Source organism: Oncorhynchus mykiss, chromosome 13 (assembly GCF_013265735.2).
Source record: "Oncorhynchus mykiss isolate Arlee chromosome 13, USDA_OmykA_1.1, whole genome shotgun sequence".
In the NCBI taxonomy this organism is placed as follows: Eukaryota; Metazoa; Chordata; class Actinopteri; order Salmoniformes; family Salmonidae; genus Oncorhynchus; species Oncorhynchus mykiss.
The window spans coordinates 10,697,026-10,720,573 of NC_048577.1; the positions used below are offsets into that span (position 1 = coordinate 10,697,026).

General features: G+C 45.5%; 2 protein-coding genes across 9 annotated transcripts in view; one reads left to right on the forward strand and one right to left on the reverse strand.

Moving 5' to 3' along the window:
- LOC110485344 (tRNA (guanine(26)-N(2))-dimethyltransferase) lies at positions 1-20,342 on the reverse strand. 3 transcript variants are annotated; one of them, XM_036942320.1, is made up of 16 exons: positions 20,207-20,342; positions 13,853-14,233; positions 11,146-11,335; positions 9,767-9,954; positions 8,487-8,602; positions 8,246-8,358; positions 7,589-7,737; positions 7,391-7,474; positions 7,238-7,307; positions 7,004-7,138; positions 6,176-6,261; positions 5,947-6,055; positions 4,088-4,164; positions 3,721-3,840; positions 1,536-1,653; positions 1-467 (listed from the first exon to the last, which is right to left on the reverse strand). In XM_036942320.1, exons 1-16 carry the CDS (start codon positions 20,236-20,238, stop codon positions 399-401), a joined length of 2,037 nt encoding a protein of 678 aa, XP_036798215.1. In that variant the 5' UTR covers positions 20,239-20,342; the 3' UTR covers positions 1-398. The 3 variants fall into 3 exon arrangements, with proteins under 3 accessions (XP_036798215.1, XP_036798216.1, XP_036798217.1); XM_036942321.1 differs by lacking the exon at positions 20,207-20,342 and adding an exon at positions 15,137-15,338; XM_036942322.1 differs by lacking the exons at positions 1-467; positions 1,536-1,653; positions 3,721-3,840; positions 4,088-4,164 and adding an exon at positions 5,766-5,840.
- Positions 20,226-23,548, forward strand: part of LOC110485345 (nucleus accumbens-associated protein 1) — a 14,556-nt gene continuing 11,233 nt past the window's right edge. Inside the window, exon 1 of one of the 6 annotated variants that reach the window (XM_036942330.1) lies at positions 20,226-20,364. The gene's annotated coding sequence lies outside the window, so the exon portion shown is untranslated. Of the gene's footprint in view, positions 20,365-20,616; positions 20,770-20,811; positions 20,968-21,403; positions 21,891-23,548 lie in introns of those variants that run through there. The other 5 variants (XM_036942332.1, XM_036942334.1, XM_036942329.1 and 2 more) reach the window with 5 other exon arrangements.

Below are 23,548 nucleotides of genomic sequence, written 5' to 3' on the forward strand. Positions count from 1 at the left end.
TTTGTCATGAAGACTTTTATTAGACTGTCACAACAGTCATAAATAAAACAGAATTGATGCTTCACTTCAGTATGAAGCCAGTATGTGTATTTCCAATACAGGGCTAACTAGACATCCCATAATGAAGTTGCCCATAGATGCTGATATTGGGTCAGTTTTGCATTCTCCCCACTAATGGTAATGTAGAGGATTGGGGGAGGGGAAGCTGATCTTAGATTTGTACCAAGGGGGAAACGTCACCCCGGAGTCATAACCGGAGTTCAAAGTTAGTTATGTCAGGGGCCTGGAGTTTCACCTGGTTGCTTCGTCATGATTGTGTCCAGTATACCTTAGTGGACAGATTCTGCTGAGCTGGACATGAGGATACCAAGTGGGAGGGAAGAAAAGAGAGGAAGGAATCACTCCATTTGGTCAGTCTGTTCCAGGTCATGGGAGTAACAGCATTTTTCACCGTGTGTGCATTTCCCCTGGAGAGAGAGAGAGAGAGAGAGAGAAGGGGAGGGGGGACGAGTGGCAGAAAAGGGAGGGGGAAAAACATATGCAAATCATAATCAATGTGTCCTATGTAAAATAATGAATGACATAGAAGATGATCAACTAGACACGAGCGGAGTGAAACTGACCTTCCTTTCCCACAGAACACATAGAGCCCCATGTTGAATATCCCTTTTACACCAAGGCTAGAATTTAACATATTTACCACTAGAAATGTGTTCAACATCCACTGAAGTAGCTAGCAAGTTACCTAGATTGCTTGGTTACCAAGGCAACTACTGTAGCTAACAGACTCGCTAGTTTAGCTAACCCAACCATCAGTCTGAGCTGGCTATTAGGAAAATCAAATTTAAAAACAATACTTTTTCCAATTAGACTTACTTTAAAAAGCAGCTCAAACTAAATATGTATAAGCCCTTCAATTCTACCGTGCGTTATAGGGAAATATTGCAAGCTCTAGAATGCCCTTCAAGCCAATAAGTATTTAACAATGCCAGTTTAGGTTTATTATTGTGTGGAAAATGTATCTGTAATAATAGCTGAAGTGTTATGATGATTCATAATTAATGAGGCACTGTCTGTTGCTGGGGAGATAGAACACCTTGTTCTCTGGTAGTGTACGGTTACTATGCCGACAGTGTTATTATGAAAAGAACAGAGTGTGCTCACACCCTTCAGAACATTTCACCAAAGAGAAAGCTCCTGTGAAACATTCCTGTGGCTGCCTCTACACAGGCAGCCCAATTCTGATATTTTTTCTCCTAATAGCCTTTTTTGAGAAATCAAATCAGATCTTTTCACATCAGATCTCTTTTTAGAGCTGGTCTGATTGGTCAAAATACCAATTAGTGTAAAAAGATCAGCATTGGGCTACCTGTGTAAACGCAGCCTTACAATTCTACTATGTCTATATGGTTATTGTGGGGTGTTTCCCTGTACCTTTTGCAAGGGAAGCTCTTGCAACTTTCGGACTTTCTGAATCTTGTGTAATGCAATGCCTAGTGTTACAGGGTGTGGGGAGGGAAAATGTGCTCCCATACCTTCCTGAACCTCTTGCAGGGGAAGCTCTTAAGCTGGGTGGCGTCAGTGATCTGGTTCTTCCTCTTGTTTTGACCCTGTTTCCTCCTGTCCTCCAGGTCTGATGAGATACCTCCACCACTGAGAGAGAGAGAGAGACACCAAATTGAGACTCTGCATGCAGAATTCTGCAAAAATATCCTCTGTATACAATGTAAAACACCAAATGAAGCATGCAGAGCAGAATTAGGCCGGTACCCACTAATTATCAAAACTCTAAAAGGAAGTGATTCCCAAACCTTCCATAACAAAGCCATCACCTACAGAGAGATGAACCTGGAGAAGAGTCCTCTAAGCAAGCTGGTCCTGGGGCTTTGTTCACAAACACAAACACACAGAGCCCCAGGACAACAGCACAATTAGACCCAACCAAAACATGAGAAAACAAAAAGATAATTACTTGACACATTGGAAAGAATTTACAAAAAACAGAGCAAACTAGAATGCTATTTGGCCCTACACAGAGAGTACACAGTGGCACAATACCTGACCACTGTGACTGACCCAAAATTAAGGAAAGCTTTGACTATGTACAGACTCAGTGAGCATAGCCTTGCTATTGAGAAAGGCCACCGTAGGCAGACATGGCTTTCAAGAGAAGACAGATTATGTGCACACTGCCCACAAAATGAGGTGGAAACTGAGCTGCACTTCCTAACCTCCTGCCAAATGTATGACCATATTAGAGACATATTTCCCTCAGATTACACAGACCAACAAAGAATTAGAAAACAAATCCAATTTTGATAAACTCCCATTCTACTGGGTGAAATTCCACAGTGTGTCACAGCAGCAAGATTTGTGACCACAAGAAAAGGTCAACCAGTGAAGAACAAACACCATTGTAAATACAAAACATATTTACTTATTTTCCCCTTTGTACATTAACTATTTGTACATTGTTACAACACTGTATATAGACATATGACATTTGTAATGTCTCTATTATTTTGGAACTTGTGTGAGTGTAATGTTTACTGTTCATTTTTTATTGTTTATTTCACTTTTGTTTATCTATTTCTCTTGCTTTGGCAATGTAAACATATGTTGAAAGACAGAAAGGAGAGAGAATATAGGGAAGAACACAGTAAGAGGCAGGTGGAGAGAAAGAGACAGCAAGAAACAATGGGGAGAGGTTTAACCCAATACTGTATAAATATTTATTTAGCTAACTTCATGTTGAGATCATCATTAATAAGTGTCTGAGGGTCCATACCCAGCCTTGGTGCGGGCCTTGGCCCCCAGCTGGCCTGAGGTTTAGGGTTAGGGGTCAAGGACGAGGTTAGTATTAATAAGTGTATCCTACCCAGCATTGGTGCGGGCCTTGGCCCCCAGCTGGCCTGAGGGTTAGGGGTCAAGGACGGGGTTAGTATTAATAAGTGTATCCTACCCAGCATTGGTGCGGGCCTTGGCCCCCAGCTGGCCTGAGGGTTAGGGGTCAAGGACGGGGTTAGTATTAATAAGTGTATCCTACCCAGCATTGGTGCGGGCCTTGGCCCCCAGCTGGCCTGAGGGTTAGGGTTAGGGGTCAAGGACGGGGTTAGTATTAATAAGTGTATCCTACCCAGCATTGGTGTGGGCCTTGGCCCCCAGCTGGCCTGAGGGTTAGGGGTCAAGGACGGGGTTAGTATTAATAAGTGTATCCTACCCAGCATTGGTGCGGGCCTTGGCCCCCAGCTGGCCTGAGGGTTAGGGTTAGGGGTCAAGGACGGGGTTAGTATTAATAAGTGTCTGAGGGTCCGGGCCTTGGCCCCCAGCTGGCCTGAGGTTTAGGGTTAGGGGTCAAGGACGGGGTTAGTATTAATAAGTGTATCCTACCCAGCATTGGTGCGGGCCTTGGCCCCCAGCTGGCCTGAGGGTTAGGGGTCAAGGACGGGGTTAGTATTAATAAGTGTATCCTACCCAGCATTGGTGCGGGCCTTGGCCCCCAGCTGGCCTGGGGTTTAGGGTTAGGGTTCAAATACAGGGTTAGTATTAATAAGTGTATCCTACCCAGCCTTGGCCCCCAGCTGGCCTGAGGTTTAGGGTTAGGGTTCAAATACAGGGTTAGTATTAATAAGTGTATCCTACCCAGCCTTGGCCCCCAGCTGGCCTGAGGTTTAGGGTTAGGGTTCAAATACAGGGTTAGTATTAATAAGTGTATCCTACCCAGCATTGGCGCGGGCCTTGGGCCCCCAGAAAGGCTCAGGGTTCTCCTGGAAGCGGGTGAGGTGGCGACGGCGAGACTGGGGATTGGCATCCTCCCTCACATCAAAACACGCCTGTAGACTAGAGAGAGATAGCGCGAGAGAGGAGAGAAATGGGGGAGGGGGTGAGAGAGAGGAGAGAGATGGGGGAGAGAGAGAGGAGAGAGAGAGGGGAGATATGGGGGAGGGGGAGAGAGCAAGAAAGGGGGACACAGGACATACCTTTTCCTAATATCCATAATCTTATTCATCACTACATTATACCATCTCTATGTTAAACTGTACTGGCATCTTCATCTCCCAGGCAGTTGGTTCAGTCCCAGACTTACATGGGTTCAGTATTGAGGATGTGGTGAGCAGGGCTGCTCTCTGACAGTCTGTCTCTCTTCACAGGATTGGACTTTTCCTGCAGGATACAACATAACCACCACATACCGTCAAATCTACACCCGAAGGATACAACATAACCACCACATACCGTCAAATCTACACCCGGAGGAAACAACATAACCACCACATACCGTCAAATCTACACCCGAAGGATACAACATAACCACCACATACCGTCAAATCTACACCCGGAGGAAACAACATAACCTCCACATACTGTCAAATCTACACCCGGAGGATACAACATAACCTCCACATACTGTCAAATCTACACCCGGAGGATACAACATAACCACCACATACCGTCAAATCTACACCCGGAGGATACATCATAACCTCCACATACTGTCAAATCTACACCCGGAGGATACAACATAACCACCACATACCGTCAAATCTACACCCGAAGGATACAACATAACCACCACATACCGTCAAATCTACACCCGGAGGATACAACATAACCTCCACATACTGTCAAATCTACACCCGGAGGATACAACATAACCTCCACATACTGTCAAATCTACACCCGGAGGAAACAACATAACCACCACATACCGTCAAATCTACACCCGAAGGATACAACATAACCTCCACATACCGTCAAATCTACACCCGGAGGATACAACATAACCACCACATACCGTCAAATCTATACCCGAAGGATACAACATAACCACCACATACCGTCAAATCTACACCCGAAGGATACAACATAACCACCACATACCGTCAAATCTACACCCGAAGGATACAACATAACCACCACATACCGTCAAAACAACACCCGCAGGATACAACATAACCACCACACACTGTCAAATCTACACCCGGAGGATACAACATAACCTCCACATACCGTCAAATCTACACCCGGAGGATACAACATAACCACCACACACTGTCAAATCTACACCCGAAGGATACAACATAACCACCACATACCGTCAAATCTATACCCGAAGGATACAACATAACCACCACATACTGTCAAATCTACACCCGGAGGATACAACATAACCACCACACACTGTCAAATCTACACCCGGAGGATACAACATAACCTCCACATACCGTCATATCTACACCCAGAGGATACAACATAACCACCACATACCGTCAAATCTACACCCGGAGGAAACAACATAACCACCACATACCGTCAAATCTACACCCGGAATGGGACTTTTCCTACAGGATACAACATAACCTCCACATACCGTCATATCTACACCCGGAGGATACAACATAACCACCACATACCGTCAGATCTACACCCGGAGGATACAACATAACCACCACATACCGTCAAATCTACACCCGGAATGGGACTTTTCCTACAGGATACAACATAACCTCCACATACCGTCATATCTACACCCGGAGGATACAACATAACCACCACATACCGTCAGATCTACACCCGGAGGATACAACATAACCACCACATACCGTCAAATCTACACCCGGAATGGGACTTTTCCTACAGGATACAACATAACCTCCACATACCGTCATATCTACACCCGGAGGATACAACATAACCACCACATACCGTCAGATCTACACCCGGAGGATACAACATAACCACCACATACCGTCAAATCTACACCCTGAATGGGACTTTTCCTACAGGATACAACATAACCACCACATACCGTCATATCTACACCCGGAATGGGACTTTTCCTACAGGATACAACATAACCACCACATACCGTCAGATCTACACCCGGATTGGGACTTTCAGTTTCATCCCGTATTGAAATGGTTCCCATGGTGCATTGTGTCTTACCCAGCATCGCATGACGTCCCAGAGGACCCTGGGAGGAGCGTCCGTCTTTAGAGCATTCTTACAGGCATGAGACAAGGACACCCTGTGGCCTGCATGAAGCAGAGCCGACCTGAAGAGAGAGAGAGAGAGAGGGTGAGTGAGTTCAAGGATAGAGGGGTGGGGGGGGGGGGGGCGAGTTGTATTTTATGTAATCAGACAGGACAGTCTTATATGAGAGGGAGAGTAGGACCTGAATTGGAGCAGAGGGGGAGTGCTGCAGTGTACAGTGCTGCTCAGGTTGTCCACTGTGTAGTATAGAGGCACATCCTCCAGCTCCTGGACACACAGACAACAGTTAAAGTTTGGACATGGCTCATCTTAGGCAGACCTCAGATCAGCTTGCCATTTCTCTTCTTACCCAATCCTACCATTAAGAGTGAGAACACCAACCTAACCTCAGATCAGCTGACCCTTTCTCCCAATCCTACCATTAAGAGTGAAAACACCAACCTGACCTCAGATCAGCTGACCCTTTCTCCCAATCCTACCATTAAGAGTGAGAACTCCAACCTAACCTCAGATCAGCTGACCCTTTCTCCCAATCCTACCATTAAGAGTGAGAACTCCAACCTAACCTCAGATCAGCTGACCCTTTCTCCCAATCCTACCATTAAGAGTGAAAACACCAACCTGACCTCAGATCAGCTGACCCTTTCTCCCAATCCTACCATTAAGAGTGAAAACACCAACCTGACCTCAGATCAGCTGACCCTTTCTCCCAATCCTACCATTAAGAGTGAGAACACCAACCTAACCTTGGATCAGCATCAATGGAAGAATCTCAACTGCATACTCCTCACCTCCTTCTCAAAACCCATTGGAGGAGAAAGAGAAGTCCCTCACCTCTGACCTTCTCCTCCAATGGGTTTTGAGGAGGAGAGCAGCATGCAGTTGAGAAAAGGCCCCCCATGTCTTATTCCATGTAATATAAAGTGTATTTCAGACTGCTTCTTGTAGACCTACGACCCCTAACCTCTCACCTCTGTGACAATGCCCTCTATGACCCTTAACCTCTCACCTCTGTGACCATGCTGAGCATGCCCTCTATGCGGCGGGCGGTTCCAAAGCGGGACGGGTTCCCAGAGACGGCAGATAGAACCTTCTGAACGAAGCTCACGTCATGGAGGGCCTCACCCCAGATAGGACCACCCAGCTACAGAGGAGGAGGAGGGAGAGACGGTGTCAAGAGAGAATGCGTGCGAAAGTAAGAGACAACGTGTGTTTGAGAGTGTGTGTGTGTGTGTGTCCTCACCTGGTGTCTGTGTCCACAGTGTTCACACTCTGCTCCGACCGGCGGTCCAGTGGCTGCAGAGTACTTTATACTGAAACCCACAGAGAGAAACATTAACACACACAAGTTGCCCAACTCGACAGGAATAACCCATATAGAGAAATAGTGTCTTACTGGTTTCCCTGAGTCGTCCTCTTGCCCAGTCGTTGTAAGTGGAACGAGCCACAGCCAACACAGTTATACACCAACGCTTGTTTACTGAAACACCAGGTGTAATGTCATCATATCTTCAGAATAACAACTTCACAGTCCGTTATGAACACTTCATGTCTAGACAAAGTGTTGTGTTACGGTGTGTGTGTGTGTCCATACCTTGCTGAGTTTTTGACCATGGCCTGTCCAGTGTGTACCCTGACATACACTCGTATGTAGAAGTCCACACTGACACAGAGCAGGGGGTGGATGTACCGTTGGTACACACCAGCTCTCTGGTCCAGACTGTGTAGGATGATACGCAGAGCCTGGGGGAGGAGGGAGAAGAGGAGGGTGGCGAGGAGGGAGAAGAGGGGGGTGGCGAGGAGGGAGAAGAGGGGGGTGGCGAGGAGGGAGAAGAGGGGGGTGGCGAGGAGGGAGAAGAGGGGGGTGGCGAGGAGAGAGAAGAGAGGGGTGGCGAGGAGGGAGAAGAGAGGGGTGGCGAGGGAGAAGAGGGAAAGTAGAGAAGGAGAGCTATGAGACAAGCTACACAGCAGGGACCAAACTCTCAAACTTCTATTCAAAATGTATTCACACAACTTCCCTAAATGTTCCTTCTACTACACACGTATTATTCCAACAAGGGTTTTCTTGCATCCAGTTTTTTATTTTATTTTTTATTTTACCCCCTTTTCGTGGTATCCAATTGTTAGTAGTTACTATCTTGTCTCATCGCTACAACTCCCGTACGGGCTCAGGAGAGACGAAGGTCACTTGCATCCAGTTTTAGTTGAATATACACGCTGCAAGAATACAGTTTAGCCAAGCGTTCCTCACCATCTCATGACAGTACTTGGCTTTGATGGAGACAGAGCCGTATTTGCTGTAGCAGGTCTCCCCACTGTTACCAGCCATCACAGCCATGTCAGTACACGTCACACACAACAGACCTGGGGGAGAGAGAGAGAGAGAGACGTTTTTAGTAAAACCACACTGGAAAACGCACTCAGTGTATCTGTCGCTGACACATAAACATGTTAAGTTAAGCAGAGAGAATAACTGACGGACATCTACGGACCTCCTTCACCGACAGCCTGGACGGCGGCATCCAGGAAAGGGGCGGGGCTTCCGTAGGGGTCCAGGTCTATGACATCATATCGGTCCTTCTTCCCACGCATCTCATACATCAGCATGCTGGAGGAACAAGATAGGGAGGGATTAACATGCTGGAGGAGGAACGAGACAGGGAGGGATTAACATGCTGGAGGAACGAGACAGGGAGGGATTAACATGATGGAGGAGGAACGAGACAGGGAGGGATTAACATGATGGAGGAGGAACGAGACAGGGAGGGATTAACATGATGGAGGAGGAACGAGACAGGGAGGGATTAACATGCTGGAGGAGGAACGAGACAGGGAGGGATTAACACGATGGAGGAGGAACGAGACAGGGAGGGATTAACACGATGGAGGAACGAGAGAGGGAGGGATTAACACGATGGAGGAACGAGACAGGGAGGGATTAACACGATGGAGGAACGAGACAGGGAGGGATTAACATGATGGAGGAACGAGACAGGGAGGGATTAACATGATGGAGGAACGAGACAGGGAGGGATTAACACGCTGGAGGAATGAGACAGGGAGGGATTAACACGCTGGAGGAACGAGACAGGGAGGGATTAACATGATGGAGGAACGAGACAGGGAGGGATTAACATGGAGGAACGAGACAGGGAGGGATTAACACGATGGAGGAACGAGAGAGGGAGGGATTAACATGGAGGAACGAGACAGGGAGGGATTAACATGATGGAGGAACGAGACAGGGAGGGATTAACATGGAGGAACGAGACAGGGAGGGATTAACATGATGGAGGAACGAGACAGGGAGGGATTAACATGGAGGAACGAGACAGGGAGGGATTAACATGATGGAGGAACGAGACAGGGATGGATTAACATGGAGGAACGAGACAGGGAGGGATTAACATGATGGAGGAACGAGACAGGGATGGATTAACATGATGGAGGAACGAGACAGGGATGGATTAACATGGAGGAACGAGACAGGGAGGGATTAACATGATGGAGGAACGAGACAAGGATGGATTAACATGGAGGAACGAGACAGGGAGGGATTAACATGATGGGGGGGCAGAGGTTAGGAGAAAGAGGTGGATCAAAAGAGAGGTAAAGAGGGAGAGACTGAATAATAGGGAGAAAAGATAAATGGAGAGTGATAGTTTGACTTCGAGAAGACTGTCTGAGTGTGTCAGTGAGCATAGATAAACAAAAAAAGAAGACAATAAGAGAAGAAAAGAATGAGATACATGAAGGAGAGAGCGAGACCAACCTGGCATCTCTCTGGCTGGCCTGCAGTAGGTGTGTGACTCCGTTGTGCTGGGCATTGCGGGCGATGAGGGCAGCAGCCTTGGCTGAGAAGTCGTTAGCCGTGACGCTACGTAGACCAGGCACCTCCAGAGCAAACCTCACAGAGCGTAGGCCAGACGCTGCCAGACCCTCCAACACACGCAGACCATTCTGGATGGAGAATGATAGGGTTAGAATACCAACACACTGGCAGACCATTGTTGAGAGAAGAGAAGGGTAGGGTTAGAACACAAACACACTGGCAGACCATTGTGGAGAGAGGAGAACGGTAGGGTTAGAACACAAACACACTGGCAGACCTTTATGGAGAGGAGAACAGTAGGGTTAGAACACAAACACACTGGCAGACCATTGTGGAGAGAGGAGAATGGTAGGGTTAGAACACAAACACACTGGCAGACCATTGTGGAGAGAGGAGAACGGTAGGGTTAGAACACAAACACACTGGCAGACCTTTATGGAGAGGAGAACAGTAGGGTTAGAACACAAACACACTGGCAGACCATTGTGGAGAGAGGAGAATGGTAGGGTTAGAACACAAACACACTGGCAGACCATTGTGGAGAGAGGAGAAGGGTATGGTTAGAACACAAACACACTGGCAGACCATTGTGGAGAGAGGAGAATGATAGGGTTAGATCACAAACACACTGGCAGACCATTGTGGAGAGAGAAGAATGGTAGGGTTAGAATACCAACACACTGGCAGACCATTGTGGAGAGAGGAGAACGGTAGGGTTAGAACACAAACACACTGGCAGACCATTGTGGAGAGGAGAACGGTAGGGTTAGATCACAAACACACTGGCAGACCATTGTGGAGAGAGGAGAACGGTAGGGTTAGAATACCAACACACTGGCAGACCATTGTGGAGAGAGGAGAATGGTAGGGTTAGAACACAAACACGCTGGCAGACCATTGTGGAGAGAGGAGAACAGTAGGGTTAGAATACCAACACACTGGCAGACCATTGTGGAGAGAGGAGAATGGTAGGGTTAGAATACCAACACACTGGCAGACCATTGTGGAGAGAGGAGAACAGTAGGGTTAGAATACCAACACACTGGCAGACCATTGTGGAGAGAGGAGAATGGTAGGGTAAGATCACAAACACACTGGCAGACCATTGTGGAGAGAGGAGAATGGTAGGGTTAGAATACCAACACACTGGCAGACCATTGTGGAGAGAGGAGAATGGTAGGGTTAGATCACAAACACACTGGCAGACCATTGTGGAGAGAGGAGAATGGTAGGGTTAGAATACCAACACACTGGTAGACCATTGTGGAGAGGAGAACAGTAGGGTTGGAACATGGATGCACACACACGCTTTTTCATACCTTACAGCACTCCCCCACTGAAGCAGTTACGACTGGCTCCTCTCCTCCTTCCTCCCCTGTCTGCATCTCTGTCTCCTCTTTCTTCTCGTCAGCTAGATTGACCACCACCCTCTCCTTCTCCCCTGGCACTACCACCTTCACCCCCCTCCGGGCCATCTGCTCCCGGGCAAACTCTGTAACCACCGCACACCTGGAGAGAAGGGGGGCAAGACTGAGACATGAGATGAAACAGGTGTACCTGTGATGAACAACCAGCTAGCTACCATAGCCTGTACCTGTGATGAACAACCAGCTAGCTACCATAGCTTGTACCTGTGATGAACAACCAGCTAGCTACCATAGGCTGTACCTGTGATGAACAACCAGCTAGCTACCATAGCCTGTACCTGTGATGAACAACCAGCTAGCTACCATAGCCTGTACCTGTGATGAACAACCAGCTAGCTACCATAGCCTGTACCTGTGATGAACAACCAGCTAGCTACCATAGCCTGTACCTGTGATGAACAACCAGCTAGCTACCATAGCCTGTACCTGTGATGAACAACCAGCTAGCTACCATAGCCTGTACCTGTGATGAACAACCAGCTAGCTACCATAGCCTGTACCTGTGATGAACAACCAGCTAGCTACCATAGCCTGAGCCATATTTATTGTACCTTCGTTTAACTACGCAAGTCAATAAAGAACAAAACCTTAATTTATGACGACCTAAATGAAGGTACAAACAAAGCCCCCCCTGGTCGAACCCTCCTCTAACCCGGATGATGCTGGGCCAATAGTGCACCGCTATATGGGACTCCCGATCACAGCTGGTTGTGATACAGCCCGGGATCGAACCCAGGTCTGTAGTGGCGCCTACTAGCACTGTGATGCAGTGCCTTAGACCGCTGCGCCACTAATGTATTTTGTCTATACTGAACAAAAGTATAAACTCTACATGTAAAGTGTTCCATGTTTCATGAGCTGAAATAAAAGATCCCAAAATGTTCCATACGCACAAAAAGCTTACTTCTCAAAATGAGCACAAATTAGTTTATATCCCTGTACCATCCTTTGCAAAGATAATCCATCCACCTGACAGGTGGCATATCAAGAAGCTCATTAAACAACATGATCATTACACAGGCACACCTTGTGCTGGGGACAATAAAAGGCCACTCTAAAATGTGCAGTTTTGTCACACAGTAATGCCACTCATGTTGAGGGAGTGTGCAATTGGCATGCTGACTGCAGGAATGTCCACCAGAGCTGTTGCCAGATAATTGACTGTTCATTTCTCTACCAGAAGCTGCCTCCAACGTCATTTTAGAGAACTTGGCAGTACATCCAACCGGCCTCACAACCGCAGACCACGTGTGGCCAGCCCAGAACCTCCACATCAGCTTCTTCACCTGAGGGGTCGTCTGAGACCAGCCACCATGTCAGCTGATGAAAATGAGTTTCCACACCTGAAGAATTTCTGCACCAACTGTCAGAAACCATTTCAGGGAAGCTGATCTGAGTGCTGGTCGTCCTCACCAGGGTCTTGACCTGACTGCAGTTCAGCATCGTAACCGACTTCAGTGGGCAAATGATCACCTTCAATGGCCACTGGCACGCTGGAGAAGTGTGCTCTTCACGGATTAATCCCAGTTTCAACTGTACCGGGCAGATAGCGTGTATGGTGTCGTGTGGGCTTGCTGATGTCAACGTTTTGAACAGTGTCCCATGGTGGCAGTGGGATGATGGTATGGGCAGGCATAAGGTACAAACATCGAACACAATTGCATTTTATCGTTGCCAATTTGGATGTACAGAGACACCGTGATGAGATCCTGAGGCAATTTGTTGTGCCATTTATCTGCCGTCATCACCTCATGTTTCAGCATGATAATGCACGGCCCCATGTCACAAGAATCTGTACACGATTCCTGGAAGCTGAAAATGTCCCAGTTCTTCCATGGCCTGCATAGTCACCAGACATGTCACCCATTGAGCATGTTTGGGATGCTCTGGATCAATGTATACGACAGCGTGTTCCAGTTCCCACCAATATCCAGAAACTTCACAGCCATTGAAGAGGAGTGGGACAACATTTCACAGGCCACAATCAACAGTCTATACGAAGGAGATGTGTCGCACTGCATGAGGCAAATGGTGGTCACACCAGATACTGACTGGGTTTCTGATCCACACCCCTACCTTTTTTAAAGTATCTGTGACCAACAGATGTATATTTGTATTCCCAGTCATGTGAAATCTATAGATTAGGGCCATAGATTAGGGCCTAATTCATTTACTTCAATTGACTGATTTCCTCATATGAACTGTAACTCAGTAAACTCTTTTAAATTGTTGCATGTTGCGTTTATATTTTTATTCAGTGTAAATACATGGCTCTGACTATAGCTATACTTTCTTCGCAGATTCAGCTCTACATAAGCCATGTTGAATGCAGTTTCTTCAACTGAAGGCTTACAGACCCATAGGAAAACATCCAAATTGCAATGTATGCATATATCCCATAATATGTCCAGGGATAAGGTATATGTTGACAATGCAGCCTTGAGCTGAATGTTGGGCCAGCTAAGGGATAAAAGACCATTAGGGGTGTATTCATAAGTGCACACCAAAGCAAACTGTATGAGAGTTTCTATTGGACTAATTCAGGTAGGTCCCTCTTTCGTTTACTTCCTAGTGAATAAGCCCCATCAGTCAAACTCACGTCAGATCTCTGTTGAACTCCTGCACAGGGTTGTAAAACACCTCGTTGGCACTGGGAAACAATATGGCTGCCTTGCCCTCCCTGACAACTGTCTCCCCTGGCAACAACCCTGTTGTCGGGGGCATCTCCTGGTCAGGTGTTGAGGCAGCTGGACTTGGGTTCAAGCCCTCCATTGGGGCTCCAGAAGTAGGGGGCTGAGGCTTGGTGTCTACCCCAGACAGGGTGGTGTTAACTTGTGGATCCTGAGGGGCCCTGAGGGGCTCCATGGTTCTCAGTCCCCTGTAGGCAACAACTGTCCTTAGAATCCTCTGGTGGGTGAAGGGTACAGTTAAGAGGGGGAGTAGCCGAGCAGTGATGATCAGCATAGGGCACTTCTCAGTCCTGGAAGAAATGACAACAATGTGTTATAACGGTCACAGTTGTCACACACAGACATTGATCATGACTATCAGTGCCATTACATTACACATAAGAGTCATCAGACGAAGGCGTCTACTGTCCGGGGGAGTTTTGTTAAGAGACCAGATTCTCGGTCTGAAAATTAACACGCATCGCTTGCGGTGTACAGTAAGTGTATATTTTGCATTTGTTTAATTATTTTGATGTCATATGAAAGTCATGGGTTTTATGTTTCTAGAACCATATTGCAATTGAGAATAGATTCACGTTTAGATGTCAGAGACAGTAAATTATACCTCTGAAAATAACATAGGTCTCCTTAAGGACCTTAAGGAGTCAAGTTAGAGTACATATTGGGCTAGGTTTTTTATTTTAATTTGACCTTTATTTAAGTCAGTTAAGAACAAAGTCTTATTTTCGATGAGGTTACACAGTACTGGTGTGATGGAAAAACAGATATTGGTTCGACTTGGGGCTCTTCCTCCACAGTTTAGAACAGAGCATGAACTGACAACACACACAGAGAAAATGAGCTGTTGGACAAAGACTGTTAGCTAAACCATGGTTTGAAGCAAAGATGATCTATAACGTTACTGATGCCTGAGCTGAAGTCAGAGCAGCTTGCTAAGGTAGCACGCTAGCTACATAAACCAGGGCGCACCCCTTTCAATGTAGTCAGAGCTTGTTTTGTCAGAGAAAAAAAAAGACACCAGCAATCTAACTAACATGAACATTCACACCAAAAAAGTTATGATAAAACACTTGCAACTTGTACATGCGGACACCGGCTAAGTTCACAAAGCTAACTGACTGCATTGAAATGAGCCGAAGCGCTAACTAGCTAGCTACCGGTATTTAGCTATCAAGTAAGATAAAAACGATTACCTTATCTGCGGCGCACTTTCCCAAGTTGACAACTTAACATGTAGCTGTATTTGATGATTATGTATATTTACTGTATGACAACGGTAATAACTCACTAGCTATTTGTTGCAAAACTCAAGTTAACACATGGACGCAGATATGCATGGACCACAACTACAGAAACCCGCAGAACCAAACAGAAAGAGGCAAAAAGGCGTTTCGAATTCTTCTTCTTCGCTGAGGTTTAAGGGCGGTTAGTATCCAATGTTGCATTACCGCCACCTACTAGACTGGATTACAACTCGCTTCTCCTTTGCTTGAAAACAATATATATACAAATACCCTACCATGTAACACTACACTCACTAAAAAATAAAAATAATTTAAAAATATCACCACCCTACTCCACTATGTAAATCTATTTAGTCCTACCTCAGCCAACAACCTGAAAGGATGGGACACCACCACAACACACCCTGTAACTCTTCTGATGTCACGTCTCACACACCCAAATACCTCTCTGCAGCTGCCACCACAACCTCAATTTGCTGTGACTTACATTCCATCCTTGCAGTACAGTTGATAACCATTACTATAAATGCTAAAAATCCAATCTTACTGAAACATATAACACTTGTTGGCCTATCCCTCTGTACAGGTACAGATCTACAACTCACACCACTCCTCTCAGGATCCCTCCCTCTGTACTGGTACAGATCTACTACTCACACCCCTCCTCTCAGGATCCCTCCATCTGTTCTGGTACAGATCTACTACTCACACCACTCCTCTCAGGATCCCTCCCTCTGTACTGGTACAGATCTACTACTCACACCCCTCCTCTCAGGATCCCTCCCTCTGTACTGGTACAGATCTACTACTCACACCACTCCTCTCAGGGTCCATCCCTCTGTACAGGTACAGATCTAATACTCACACCACTCCTCTCAGGGTCCATCCCTCTGTACAGGTACAGATCTACTACTCACACCACTCCTCTCAGGACCCCTCCCTCTGTACAGGTACAGATCTACCACTCCTCACAGGATCCCTCCCTCTGTACAGATCTACTACTCACACCCCTCCTCTCAGGATCCCTCCATCTGTTCTGGTACAGATCTACTACTCACACCACTCCTCTCAGGGTCCATCCCTCTGTACAGGTACAGATCTAATACTCACACCACTCCTCTCAGGATCCCTCCCTCTGTACTGGTACAGATCTACTACTCACACCCCTCCTCTCAGGATCCCTCCATCTGTTCTGGTACAGATCTACTACTCACACCACTCCTCTCAGGGTCCATCCCTCTGTACAGGTACAGATCTACTACTCACACCACTCCTCTCAGGATCCCTCCCTCTGTACTGGTACAGATCTACTACTAACACCACTCCTCACAGGATCCCTCCCTCTGTACAGATCTACTACTCACACCCCTCCTCTCAGGATCCCTCCATCTGTTCTGGTACAGATCTACTACTCACACCACTCCTCTCAGGGTCCATCCCTCTGTACAGGTACAGATCTAATACTCACACCACTCCTCTCAGGGTCCATCCCTCTGTACAGGTACAGATCTACTACTCACACCACTCCTCTCAGGACCCCTCCATCTGTACTGGTACAGCTCTACTACTCACACCACTCCTCTCAGGATCACAAAGCAACAAAGCATCCTTCACTCATGCAGCCAAACATACCCTCGTAAAACTGACTATCCTACCAATCCTTGACTTCGGTGATGTTATTTACAAAATAGCCTCCAACACTCTACTCAGCAAATTGGATGCAGTCTATCACAGTCCATCCGTTTTGTCACCAAAGCCCCATATACTACCCACCACTGCGACCTGTATGCTCTCGTTGGCTGGCCCTCGCTTCACATTCGTCGCCAAACCCACTGGTTCCAGGTCATCTATAAGTCTTTGCTAGGTAAAGCCCCGCGGCAGGGTGGTTGGAGCGTTGGGCTAGTAACCGAAAGGTTGCAAGTTCAAGTCCCCGAGCTGACAAGGTACAAATCTGTCATTCTGCCCCTGAACAAGGCAGTTAACCCACTGTTCCTAGGCTGTCATTGAAAATAAGAATTTGTTCTTAACTGTCTTGCCTAGTTAAATAAAGGTAAAATAAAAAAATACAATAAAATCTCAGCTCACTAGTCACCATAGCAGCACCCACCCAGAGCACGTGCTCCAGCAGGTATATTTCACTGGTCACCCCCAAAGCCAATTCCTCCTTCAGCCGCCTTTCTTTCCAGTTCTCTGCTGCCAATGACTGGAACAAACTACAAAAATCACTGAAGCTATAAATTCATATCTCCCTCACTAGCTTTAAGCACCAGCTGTCAGAGCAGCTCACAGATCACTGCACCTGTACATAGCTCATCTGTAAATAGCCCAACCAACTGCCTCATTCCCAAACTGTTATTTATTTTGCTCCTTTGCACCCCAGTATCTCTACTTGCACATTCATCTTCTGCACATTCATCACTCCAGTGTTTAATTGCTATATTGTAATTATTTCGCCGCTATGGCCTATTCATTGCCTTCCCTCACTTATCTTACCTCATTTGCACACACTGTATATATACTTTTTCTATTGTGTTATTGACTGTATGTTTGTTTATTCCATGTGTAACTCTGGTCGAAATTGACACACACGAAAAAATAATGTCATTAAAAAATATATATGACATGGCATCAGCAAAAAGACCTGCTCCGACTCTGTCAACATATCCTTTGTTTGGCCGCCTTTCCTTCCAGTTCTCCGCTGCCAATAAATGGAACGAATTGCAAAAATCACTGAAGCTGGAGACTCATATCTCCCTCTCTGACTTTAAGCATCAGCTGTCAGAGCTGCTTACCGATCACTGTACCTGTACACAGCCAATCTGTAAATAGCACACCCAACTACCTCATCCCCATATTGTTATTTAGCTTTTTTCTCTTTTGCACCCCAGTATCTCTACTTGCACATCATCATCTGCACATCTATCACTCCGGTGTTAATGCTAATTGTAATTATTTAGCCTCCATGGTCTATTTATTGCCTTACCTCCCTAATCTTCTACATTTGCACACACTGTATATAGACTTTTCTATTGTGTTATTGACTGTACATTTGTTTATATGTAACTCTGGGTTGTTGTTTTTGTCGCACTGCTTTACATTATCTTGGCCAGGTCACAGTTGTAAATGACAACTTGTTCTCAACTAGCTTACCTGGTTAAATACCTGGTTAAATAATTAAAAAATAATAATTCTGATCCCCAGCCCCATGGGCATCCCTACATTCCTTTGTCTCATGCCCTTCTGCACACTACTCACACCTAGGAACCTCCCTCCTACACACTGCTGCCACATACCCATAAGCTTGACACCTGTAACAATGTAATGTATTCGGCACCAAAGCTTGTACAGGACAACTTATATATCCTAACATCACTTTGTCAGGCAAAGACTCAACATCAAAACTCAAAAGAACAGACAATGACACTTCTGTTTCACTACTCACACCCCTGTCTGCGTCGCACCAAACACGAGCATCACGAACACCCCGGGGATCTTCCCCTTCATTTAGTCAACTTTTACATTTACTGCTACCCCAGTAATCACTGCTTTCAATGGCGTCCTTTTCTTGAGAGCAAAACAATTCACATTTCTTGCCCCCACATTTCAAATTAGAGAAGAAAATGCATATAGAGTACCACAGTATGAGTCATTAATACCCATAAAACCTAGCGGTCAGACAGGGAAATGGTTCCACCAGTTATTTTTCCCATAGTTTTTTTTTTAGAAACACTTAAAATAAGGGCTGTGTTTCGTGTAGGCTTACCCTGGCATGATGTTTTGATAACTATGGAAATCTCTCGAGGACAAGGTGACTTTTATCAATATTTTCACCTGTATTTACCCCCCAAAAATGAACTGCTAATTGCCTGCTAATAAAGAACTACAAATGCCATATCTGAACGAGACTGCCGAACCGAGGCAAAGGTAACAATCTTTGGATGAACATATAATGTTAGCTAAATGTAGTAATTAATAAACTGGCAACATGTCTTTACATGGACATTTCTGTGAACTGTCTTGTGCAAGTTTTAAATTGACACAATACCTGTTAGCAAAGGTGTCAGCTAGAGATGACGTGCAGGGATTTGTAGTCTTGTATGTCTACTTTGATGCTAATAAGCATTTTCGTATCAGAGACTACTATATTGATAAAAGTCACCTTGTCCGACAGATTTACATGATAATCAAAACGTCACGCCAGGGTAAGCCCACATGAAACACAGCCCTTAGTTTTTGTGTTTCTAAAATCCCTTATGGTGGAAAAATGATTGGAACCTTTTCCCTGTTTGACCACTAGGTTTTATGGGTATTATGACACATCCACTGTGCAGCTCTATATAGTTACTAATTCCTAATTCTATGAGAGAATTCTCATAACTGGGTCATATTCATTCTGCACCAAATGGACTGAAACAGGGAGAGATTCTTTAGTTTTTCGTGTTCCATTGCAAAACATTTTGCTAAGGTGTATTGAACATGTCTTTTGTAATAGAAAGCCATAGGACAGAGCGGTCATTCATCTGGCAGTTTGCCTACTTTCCATGCCTTGAATGTGCGAAGAATATTTTTTTTTAAGTTACATGAAAAGCCTTAATTTAACAGGCCAAAAGGTGATACTGTAGATAAAAGTAGTGTTTTAATATTGTTGTTTTATTATGTTTCCATTGCCTCATTTTTTCACATGTTTTCCTCTTCTCTGGCACTGTATGCAGCAGCATGTACGTGACAATTATCATTGCCATCATGATTCCAAGTGATACCCTGAACGCGTCAGGGCTAGAGCATTTATAATACGTATGATTAAAGAGAATTATGAATTGTTATGAAATTATTAATTATCATTATTTAACATCTAACGCGGGAGGTGGCGCTCGTCTAACAACAATTATGGCCATGATGAAGATGCATTTTGACAGTAAGAAAGAACTGTATCTAGGCAGCTCTATAGCTTTTCCCATTGCTTGAATGCAGATGGTAGTTTGTACTCTATGCGCGTACTATAGACGCCTAGGGGCTCACCTGAGAAGTCTAGACATACGAAAATAGCACATTCAGCACCCGCAGCGAGCTCTGAATCCAACCGGGGAGGAGATTTAAGCGTTACCGGCGGCTTCCCGTCGATCTCCACTCTGAATCACCAGTCAACTGGGCTGTCTGGACAAGAGGGAGTCCCACAGGTATGGGAGAGACGGAAAATGTGTGTGTGATTTGAATTGGGCAGTTGGTGGAGACCGACAGGGGCATCCGGGTTGGTTGGGGACGCTTTCTGTCTGAGAGATCGGTTAGCTCTGTGATCTTTTCCTCCACCTCTGGGTACCGTTTTGGGCTCCCTCGACAGCTCTGTGCTCTGCTTCTCCACCTGTGCTGTGCTCACACACTGAATGGCTGCCTGTAGAGAGGGAGAGGACCGAACGCTTCTGCACTACTCAATTGAAACACTTTCCAACGGAATATAGCGAGGGGGGTGAGTTTTACCAGGGTTCACCGGGGTCAGAAAGGACACGGGAAGTCGTCGAGGTGTTTGCGGCGGCTAGCTGTTGTGAAGTGGCTCTTCTTCGGGGAGGAATTGAGAGCGGTTCCGTGTGAGTTTTTTGGGGGAGTGGGCGGGTTAGTTAGCTATTGTTTTTGGGAAGGTGTGCGGTGGGGGATGGGCTGAGTTGGAACACCGAACAGCAGCACCAACAAAACTTTAACCACTTTAGTGGCTATATAGCTACCGTCTATGCTTCACACTCACACTGCCTGCCAACACCGCGGGTTGTCCAGACTGCCTTTCAACGGTGAGTTCACAGCAATCCGCGCTCTCTCTCGCTCTTTATTCCTCAACTTTTGAAACGCGGCCGGGTTTTACCTGGATGTTTCGTTGAAGAGTGACATTTTCCCAGTAGAATGAGTCTACTCCTAACATAAATGGTTAATGCGATTGGGGGTTTATGTACATCGCGTGTTGTCGTTAACTGGTTAAATTGGTGTCTTGGCTAGCAGGAACTCATAGGCTAACAGCTATATCGCTGCAAGCATGCATGGTTCAGACTGACTCGCCCCCCCAAGATACTTGCCTACGTTTGTCCCGGATTGACCTGTTGAGTGTTGACCGGAGACCACCCCCAAGCTACCTCCCAAAAATAACTAAAATATTTATATATTCTGATTTTTACTAAACGAAACTTTAATTGGATGATCCTTTGTTTCGGGCGACAAATAATTAATTTTGGTGATAAGTCAGCTAGCGCCGGGTTACGTTATGCGATGGGCTAACCCCAAATAAAAAGTACAGTGTATCCCGAGTAGCTAGCCTAGGCCCAAGGAGGTAACTCTAACCGAGAGCACTGGCACAGAGTGGGGGCGAGAGCGGCGGGGGATGCGAACTCCTGAATATTTTATTTGTTCTACTATTTTTGTGACAGAATTCGTGCCGTTGTCTCTTAGCTAGTTTGATAGAGCAAATGAAGGGCTGCGTCGACATAAACAGAGAGAGAGAACCGGTGATCAAGTATTTTTTTGTTATCCAACCGTCCGCTCTTTCCGTCGCCCCCCGGCCCGTGCCAGCCCGAGCGCTCCGAATCTCACGGGGCAAAGATACGGGCACAAAACGGGGCACGGACAGCTCTCTCTGCCCACTCCGTCTGGCCGTTCTACCGCTGTTCAGGCCTCTAGTCTTCTCTTGGCGGACACCGAAGAGACTCTCCCGCTACCCTTCGATGTGAGATTGAGCTATTAATGATTAATCGATGTACAGTATATTCCGTTTAAAGTTAATATTATTCGTGCTCTTGGGAGGCTAGCTACATAATATAGCCACATGCCGGTTGATGCAAAGTAGATTTCTTCATTTTTGACTCTTTAAAGCAAGTGTTTTCAAGTAAATAAGCAAATGCGTTTACTTGACAGTGTTCAATTGATGACTTGGACGTTCAAGAATTTGACATTTTAATTTGGTTAACATCAAATTAGCATTAGCGTTTAGCTTGCTACTTGCTAACTGTGGCTACCCTTTCACCTCCCAAACCAGGAAATTGAATATCATAGTATTTGATTGATTGATTGTTGGCTACAGCCATGCCTATCATTTATATCAAAAATATTTTTACATTCGTATTTGATTAGATTGCTGAATGTGCGCTTATTCATTGATCTTATGCTTGTACAAAATAAGGTGGCATCAGCAAAACATAACATTTAGTTTCTTAATAACCTGTGATATAATCATGTCTGACTAATCGTTTTGTGGTGTGTGTTGTTTTGTAATGTTACGGCTGGGAGGGGGTTAAGAGGTTGAATGAAGTATACATGTTTTTTCTTTCATTAATGTAAAACTTCAATTCAGATGGCAAAATATGGAATTTAATTCAGATTATGTAATATTATTGTCCCTCACATAACACAAACATTGTGTGGTGGTGACGTGTGGCCATATAATGTTACTGGTAGGTAGAGGGTTAGAGGTCAAATCAGTTAAATGAACTGCCTTTATGTTCTTGGATGGTGTGTCCCCAGAGGAAATGGAACCTAATGTGATGATGGGTTTAGGTGGTCGTTTTGTTTGGAGGAATGCAGAATAGAACCAATCAAAATTAAGCATTATGTTCTCAGTTTGATGACAAGGAAATGTGCTAGGCTAAATATAAAGTTCAACCTGTTTCAATTGTTAGTTGTGAGAATAATTATTGAAACGTTGAAAGCGTGCTCTCTTATCTTGTGCAGTGGCAGGAGGTAAATTATTATGCTTTCTCTGTTTATATAGTTTTAATGGAGAAATGCATGTATATTAACTTACACAGATACAAATGTGTATGCAAAGAGCAAGACCATAGATCTTAATTAGCCACGGTCCTAGGAAATAAATAACAAAACCTTTGTTTTTAGCCTATTCCATGGGATATTTTCCTTCAGTTGGCACTCGAGTAAGCTGCCTTTTTAAGGACAACATATAGGTCCGTTCATTGTTTAATCGTATGAGTGTTGATGAAATTAGCTTTGCTTGACCTTGTTATTAAATAGGCCTAATCCCCATCGGAGTGTTTTTTATTAGCCTAGTGGCTCATGGTCGTGGCCTTTCCATTGATTCCCAGTCACATGTGGTTCATTACACAGTTAGTAGTGCTCTAAAAATAATCTAAATTAAAAGCTATCGTGGTGTCTTATGTGCCGCCAGTCAGTTAAAGTTGTGGCAGTCTTCTTCAATGCAAAGTCTCCAAAAAGGATGGAACACTTTTAAGGGTTCTTTGTGGAGAGGCAAGTTTGACAGCCATTCTTTCTACTTGTGATCTGACACATCAAGGCTGGATGGCAACAAACCAAACAGAACTGAATAATTACGTAATGGAGTTCTGCTGCCTTTTTTCTCTTGTCTCGTTCAAA

Excerpts from the sequence above, each read along its gene's own strand:
- LOC110485344 (XM_036942320.1), bottom strand. The coding sequence starts at position 20,238 with ATGTGCTATTTTCGTATGTCTAGACTTCTCAG. Across the intron at positions 9,955-11,145 it reads CAGTGGGGGAGTGCTGTAAG|AATGGTCTGCGTGTGTTGGA; the intron begins GTATGAAAAAGC and ends TTCTCCATCCAG. Across the intron at positions 4,165-5,946 it reads GGGACGTCATGCGATGCTGG|GAAAAGTCCAATCCTGTGAA; the intron begins GTAAGACACAAT and ends TGTATCCTGCAG.